The 8,126-nt window shown below is 38.0% G+C and overlaps 1 protein-coding gene across 1 annotated transcript; it reads right to left on the bottom strand.

Moving 5' to 3' along the window:
• Positions 1–4,654: 4,654 nt before the first annotated feature.
• On the bottom strand, positions 4,655–7,769 carry LOC110713397. Its single transcript, XM_021891851.1, has 4 exons — positions 7,212–7,769; positions 6,557–7,103; positions 5,768–6,345; positions 4,655–5,587 (listed from the first exon to the last, which is right to left on the bottom strand). The coding sequence occupies exons 1-4, from the start codon at positions 7,767–7,769 to the stop codon at positions 4,655–4,657; spliced, it is 2,616 nt and encodes an 871-aa protein (XP_021747543.1).
• Positions 7,770–8,126: the final 357 nt, after the last annotated feature.

Here is an 8,126-nt window from a genome sequence, read left to right as displayed (position 1 = left end):
ATAACCGTTTAAATGATAACAGTTTTCCTAAAAACTAGCATGCACATATTTTATCTTTTAGACCAATTCCACACAGATTTTTCGAGTGCAAATTAATATCTTATACTTAAATAAATCCTAAAATATAAAAATATATTTAGTCTTCATGTTTTCTGATGAAGCTTCTATTCCGAGGCTTCTGTTCCTTGGGAGGAATTTCTCTTCTCTGATGAGGCTTCTTCTCTGAAGCTTTTGTTCCCTGAGGGAACCTTCTCTTCTCCAGTCTTCATTTCTGAAGCGCCAGTTCCTGTGAGGGAACTCTTCTATATGGCTAGCTCTGCTTTTGGCCTTCTTGTTCCTCATGGTATTTTTACAAGACACTTAATTCTCCTGGTCTTTATAACTGAGTACACACTTAAACAATCAAGCACTTATTAGTTTGTAAGTAACTGAGGTTGTGTCATCATCAAAATCATTAAGTCCAACAATATTCCCCCTTTTTGATGATGACAAACAAACCAAACTTACTTACAAGGAAACAGAGATAATCCATTTTATTCCTAAAGAAAGAAAATGCAAAAACAAAATAAATGCATAATGGAAACTAATGTTAAGGAAATAAAAACAATGCATAAATAAGTAGCTTAAGGAAAAACTGAAAAACTTGTATATACATTATACCTGCTTGTAGAGATTAGGCAGCTTGTGAAGATTTCGAACAGAGACCATAGAATGATTAAGTTTTCTTGATAGTTTGCATCCTTTTCCCCCTTTTGGAATTATCAAAAACTAACACATATATGTATAGTATACCATAACACAACACCAACTAGTGGTTTGTTGTTAAGACAAGAAGCATGCATAGAGATCAAATATTCACAAAGCATATAAGCAAAAGAAACATAAACATTCATCATCCAAAATCGATTTAAAACATCGGCCAATTGTACCAAATTTGCAAGATTACCAAAAAAAATTAAAAAATGCCCAAAATATTCTAGACCCCAAAAAAATTGTTTCCAAAAGCAAATAAACATAATTTTCATCAACATAAAGAGGCTGCAAGGAAAGGAAGGTTAAGATGCAATGCTCTGGTCATCATCAACAGCAAGATCCTCCAGCTTCTTGCTGATTTGAGATACTATGTCCTTCACAATGGACTGTCTCCCTTGTTTAGAGCTTGAGACCATCTTCTTGACATTAGTGCTCAGAATGAGCATGCTCTTCTTCAGTTCTGCCATGTTTTTCTTTGAACCCTCTTGTTCCTTCAGCACCTTCAGGAGCATATCCTTCATCTCCTTGACCTCCTCGCTGGGAACCTTTGATGGGTAACTGAAAGCTGCGAAACCTGTTCCTGCAGATGCATACTTGCCCAGACTAGGAGAGCTTGAGACCTTCTGTAATTCCTCTTGCACCCCAGTCATATCAATGCAAATGGGTACAGAGGGCTCCTTTTTCTTCAGCAGCCTCAAGCTCTTCCTTTTCTTCCTTCCCCCTGTCTCAATCACTTCCTCAACCACCTTTTCCTCTTCCTCCTCCTGAATGTCCTGCACCACTCCCTCTATTATCCCAGCAGCTCTCTCTTCTTCCCCCTCAGCTATGGCACCTACTTCCTTTGGTCTTTTATCTTTTTTTTTTCTCCAGCGCAACCTCAAAACATCCATCTACAACCTTCATCTTATGGTTTTCAAGGAAAATGGGCTGCATGTACTTGGTGTTTTTGAGGGGCAGGGGTTCTTTATCAAAAAAGGAAATACCAAAGCTTTCAAAGACATAGGTGAGAAGGTTACCATATCCCACCTTCCAACCTTTTGGAACACAGTGAGAGAGGTGTTGAACCATGGTAGAGGGAAAGTTTATTTGGATCTTTTTGGCTAGGCAATAAATGAGAACAGAGTCAAGCTTGTTGGCACTGTCTCTCTTTTGGGTGCGAGGGATAATATCATTGAAAACAAATTTTAGCAGAATTTTGTCAAGAGGGGTTAGGTCATTGTGATTTATGTAGGTTTCTTCCGGGTCTCCACCTAGAAACTCTACTATCTCATCAATATTTGCATCAGGAAGAGGGTTCCTTATCACATTACTCTTAAAATACAAGTCATATCCAGTATTAGGAACATCAAACAACTCAGCCAGATACATCGCATCAAACTCAATTTCTTTTTCATACACACAGCAGCGAATAACACCTTTAGAGTATTTGAAACTTTTGCAAAAATCCCTCATAGCATCAACATACATACTCCGATTAAAGAATTCACTCAACAAATTTACCCAATTTTGAGCTTCAATCAAATCAAGCAGTTCATACAATTTAACAGACTTACACCAAGGAAGATTAATAGCTAAACCTGTCACAAAGTGATCACTGATCTTCTCTTGCCATTTCACGGTTGCACGCTTGTCTCGGTAATTGACCCTAGTTCCGGAGCGCTTTCTTCTTCTTCTTGCATGTCATCGGACTTCCTTTTTCGAGAAGACTGGGATTCGGTAGTTGAATCCACTTTTGGAGGCTCTTGGTCATCAATGGGGTTAATTTCCGGTGGGATTTCCATGGTAATTTCTGGAATTGGGTTTGTGTTAAGGTCGGCTTCAATTTGGGTTTTTGGAGAGGTAGACATTGGAGAGTAGTTTTGATCGGAGTGATGAGAGAGAACGTAATTTTTGTGTGCTGTAAATTTGTGTGAGGCTAACATCTTTTATGGTGGAGGTAAATTGGTGAAGTGAGGTGTTGCTTGGGAGGTGAGGTGAATTTAGTTTATTTGACACTCATATTTATTGCTTAGGGAAACGGAAACCGTGTTTCAAGAGAGTAGTGTAAGTGGGCTACTTTTTGAACAAAAGATAATGATGAAATTAGATGCATTCATCCGATTTATTTGTGTTTAGATAAAAAGAATTTGGAATTTTGAAAGATAGATAAACACAACAATTTTATCTTTTGAATATTATCAGTAAAGAACACTTGCAAATACAACTTGATACACGGAACAAATAAACAAGGCTCATGCAACCAATTTTGGACTTTTCATATTCTATGTCTTTCAAATTTACATGCCCTTAGTAAATATTACTCCTGCTTACAACCTGTCTTAACTATGTAATTAAACATATAACACTTGTGCACAGTATATTACAGATTAAGCATGTCAGTTTGAGCTTCATGCCTGAGGAAACTTGATGCATTTTTCTTAGTATAACTTAATCATCCCAAGTTCCATTCTCATCTTCTCATGCCTTTCTCTATTCAAGGGTTTTGTTAATATATCTGCAATTTGATTGTTAGTTTGACAGAAATCTAATTTAATCAAACCCTTTTCAACATTATCCTTAAGGAAATGATGCCTTATATGAATAGGCTTAACTCTTGAATGATGGACTGGATCTTTAGATATGCAAATTGCACTAGTTTTATCATAGTAGATAGTAATGCAATTAAATTTAATACCAAAGTCACGTAACTGTTGTTTTATCCAGAGGACTTGAGAGTAACAAGCAGCTGCTGCTACATACTTAGCCTCTGCAGTAGACAATGCAACAGTATTTTGCTTCTTGGAACCCTAAGAAACTAGACAAGAGCCAAGGAACTGAACCATACCTGAGGTTCCTATTGACTAGGTCACCTGCATAGTCAGCATCTGTGAATCCTTTAAGCTTAAAGTCATCACTTCTAGGATAGAACAGACACAGGTCATCTGTTCCTTTGAGGTATCTCAAAATTCTCTTAACACCCGTTAGATGTGATTCTTTAGGATTAGACTGAAATCTAGCACACAATCCAACACTAAAAGAAATGTCAGGCCTACTGGCTGTTAGATACAGCAATGAACCAATCATACCTCTGTAAGTGGTTTGATCCACACTTGTTCCTTGTGGATCCTCATCAAGTCTTGTTGTTGTTCCCATAGGTGTATGATTTGTCTTGGCATTCTCCATGTTGTACTTCTTCAGATATTCCTTGACATACTTCTGTTGGTGAATCATTATTCCTTCAGCTGTTTGCTTTATTTGAAGTCCAAGGAAGAAATTTAATTCACCCATCATGCTCATCTCAAATTCACCATCCATTAGCTCAGCAAAGTACTTGCACAAACCATTGTTAGTAGCACCAAATATAATATCATCTACATAGATCTGCACAACTAACAAATCAGTTCCTCGAGATTTAAGAAAAAGAGTTTTGTCTACTTTTCCTCTTTTGAAATCATTTTTCAGTAGGACCTTTGAAAGCCTTTCATACCAGGCTCTTAGAGCTTGTTTAAGCCCGTAGAGAGCTTTATCAAGCTTAAAAACATGATTTGGAAATTTAGGATTTTCGAAACCTGGAGATTGTTCAACAAACACCTCCTCATTTAAGAAACTATTTAGAAAAGTACATTTCACATCCATTTTATAGAGTTTAAAACCCATAAAAGAAGAAAAAGATACTAGGATTCTAATAGCTTCTAATCTAGCTACAGGAGCAAAGGTTTCATCGAAATCAATACCTTCCTGTTGGTTGTAGCCTTTCACAACCAATCTAGCCTTGTTCCTTACAATGGTGCCATGTTCATCAAGCTTGTTCCTGAACACCCATTTGAGCCTAATTACTTTCTTTTCCTTAGGCTTTGGTTCAAGGTGCCAGACTTTGTTCCTTTCGAACTCATTGAGTTCCTCTTGCATGGCCACTATCCAATCAACATCTCCCAAGGCTTCTTGATGATTTCTTGGCTCTAGAATGGACAGAAATGCATGGAATGCGCAGTAGTTCCTCATTTGTGATCTTGTTTTGAGTTCCTTTTCCTATATCACTGATAATTAGATCAGTTTGATGGGAACCTCGATACCTGAATGGCCTGGGTTGGAATTCCCTTGCTGGAACTCCAATTTGAGGAGCTTCTATTTCTGTTCCTTCTGCTTCTTCTTCTTGTTCCTCATTCACCTGTTCATCTGGTTGAGGAACCTCTCCATTTTCTAGATGTTCCTCTTCTGGAGCAGGCTGCTTTTCCTTGGTTTGCTTTTGAGTCTCCTCTTCATCCCTGTCTCTTATCAATACAATTTCAAAATCATTATCATCTTCTTGTTCCTGTACACTCACAAACTGGTTAACTTCATCAAAGATTATATGAATGCTTTCCTCAACACACATTGAGCTTTTATTGTAGACTCTATAAGCTTTGCTATCAGAGGCATATCCTAGAAATATAGCCTCTTCACTTCTTTCATCAAATTTCCCTAGGTTTTTCTTACCATTGTTATGTACAAAGCACTTACAACCAAAGGCTTTAAGATGAGATATGTTTGGCTTCCTTCCCCTGAATAGTTCATAGGGAGTCTTGTTGATGATACTTCTGATTGTTACCCTGTTAAGGATGTAACATGCTGTATTCACGGCTTTAGCCCAGAAGTTCCTTGGCAATCCACTTGCAATCAGCATCGTTCTAGCCATTTCCTCAAGGGTTCGATTCTTCCTTTCTACAACTCCATTTTGTTGGGGAGTCCTTGGAGCTGAGAAGTTATGGTTCATGCCATTTTCCCTGCAAAACTCATCGAATCTAGAGTTCTCAAATTCAGTTCTGTGATCTGATTTGAGATGGACTATGAAGTGACCACTGATTTTCTGTATTTTCTTGGCAAAAGCAACAAACTCGTTAAAAGTTTCATCTTTACTAGCAAGAAAAATAACCCAAGTGAATCTAGAATAATCATCAACAATAACCAAAACATATTTCTTGCCACTCCTGCTTTGAATTCTCATGGGACCACACAAATCCTTATGGATTAATTCAAAAGGCTTTGTAGTGCTTACCATTTTCTTCAATTTAAAAGATGAGCGAACATGCTTGCCTTTCACACATGCATCACAAACTTTGTTCTGTAGGAACTTGATAATAGGAAGTCCTACAACCAAGTTCCTTGCCCTCAGCTTTTCTAGTAATGAAAAGCTAGCATGTCCAAAACGTTTATGCCATAGCAGGGGATCATCTTCAACAATACTCAGACATGTAAGGTCGTTCCTTGGGATTAAGTTGAGGTCAACTGTATAAGTGTTCCCTCTTCTTGTTCCTTCTAGAACAACCTTTCCTGACTTGTTGTTGATGATGTTGCAAGAATCCGAAGTAAAACTTACAAAGTTTCCTTTATCACAGAATTGTGATATACTGAGAAAATTGTGCATTAAGCCCTCGACCAGGAACACATTATCAATGGAATGAGATTTAGATCTTCCAATTTTGCCTTTTCCAATGATCTCGCCCTTCTTATTATTCCCAAAGGTTACTGTTCCTCCAGGGTAGTCTTCTAGTGAGAGGAATTTTGATTTATCACTTGTCATATGCTTTGAACAACCGCTGTCGAGATACCAAGAGTTGTTCCCCTCACTAGGACCTGCAAGAAAACTAAGCATTAGGATCAGGAACCCAGGTTTCCTTGGGTTCCTTAGACATGGATGTAATATCAGTTTTCTTGACCCACACTTGTTTTACATTTCTTTTATCAGCTTCTTCTCTTATCCTACACTATCCATAGAGATGTCCAGTCTTACCACAAAAAGTGCATACCTTCATCCTAGGAAGCTCAACATATTTCTTTTGCTTACCTTTCTTCTTTGTCATATAACCAAGGCCTTCAGTTCTTTTTCCTTGAGCTTCGGCTATCCACTTAGGTATGACTTTTGGGTCAATACTTCTATCCTTTCTAGCATTCAGTTCCGATTCAAGTTGATCCTTTTGGGTTTTTAAAGTAGAAAGCTCATTTTTCAAATTTTCAAAATCAACATTGAATTTAAGCAACTGATCGCTTGAGGAACTGCTAGAACTGATATCAGAATTTATAAGCTTATACTGAGTTAATTCAACATTGAGGAGAATACTTTCATTCTTAATTATATCAGCTATCTCAGTTATGTGTTTGTATTTAAAATCAAGCTCTCTTAGTTTGCTTTGAGACTTGGCATAGGCTGTTTCCAACCAGGTATCATGTTCTCTGCAAACCTTAAGAGCTTTTTCACATTTATTCAACTTCACACATGTATCTCTAAAGAATTCTTCTTCTTCTAGACATATATCTATCAAGACATCTTTAGAGAGAGTTTTAAGCTGTTTAGGATCAAGAAATACCTCTTTTTGAAGTTCCTCAAGGTAAGCCTATTCATCATCTGATTTGGCCATCAAACAGAGATTGGTCGTCTCTTCTTCTGGTTGGTCATCATCTTCTTCTTCACTCTCTGAGTCTCCCTAGGCTGCTATCATGGCCTTCCTCATGTCTGAATTTTGATAGTTTGCTTTGCTGAATTTTTCTCTTCCCTGTTCCTTAGCCTTTCCTTTCCCTTTATCATTTTCCCAAAGGGGACAGTCTCTGATAAAGTGATCTGGGGATCCACACTTGTGGCAGCTGTAGTCAGGCTTTGTATTTGAGGTCTTTTTCCCGAAGTTCCTTGAGGTTCGGCCTTTCTTGAACATCTTTTTGAATCTTCGCACAATTAGGGCAGCCTCATCCTCGTCCACTTCTGAGTCTTCCTCCACATCAGCCTTAAGAGCCAATCCCTTGTTCCTCATGGGTTCATTGTTGACTCCAAGGTGTAGCTCATGAGTCATGAGAGAACCTGCTAGTTGTTCAATATTGAATTTTGTAAAGTCCTTCGTTTCCTGAAGGGTTGTCACCTTATCTCTCCATCTCTCATCTTGTGGAAGACTTCTAAGAACCTTCCTAACCTGCTCATATGTAGGAATCTGTCTACCAAGGGAAACCAACTCATTTATGATGTTAGTAAAATGGGTTAGCATATCTTGAATGGTTTCCTTAGGATGCATCTCAAATCTTTCATACTTAGACGTAAGTAGTTCGATTTTTGAGCGTTTAACCTCATTAGTTCCTTCATGAGTAATCTGCAGCAAATCTCAGATTTCCTTAGCGTTCTTGCACCCCATAACACGATTGTGTTCGTGAGGTCCAAGTCCACAGTAGAGCAATTTCACAGCCATAGCATTTATTTCCATTTTATCAAAGTCCTCTTTTTCATATTCAGACATAGGCTTAGGGATTACCTCATTCTGAGCATTAGTTTTGGTGAATTCGAAATCACCAACCTCGATGACCCTCCAGACTTGATAGTTCTTTGCCTTGATAAAGATCTCCATGCGGTTCTTCCTGTAAGTATAGAACTTGCC

Source organism: Chenopodium quinoa, unplaced genomic scaffold (genome assembly GCF_001683475.1).
Source record: "Chenopodium quinoa cultivar QQ74 unplaced genomic scaffold, ASM168347v1, whole genome shotgun sequence".
Classification (NCBI taxonomy): domain Eukaryota; kingdom Viridiplantae; phylum Streptophyta; class Magnoliopsida; order Caryophyllales; family Amaranthaceae; genus Chenopodium; species Chenopodium quinoa.
The sequence above is the reverse complement of the archived record's forward strand: the minus strand, read 5'-3'. Positions and strand labels throughout refer to the sequence as shown.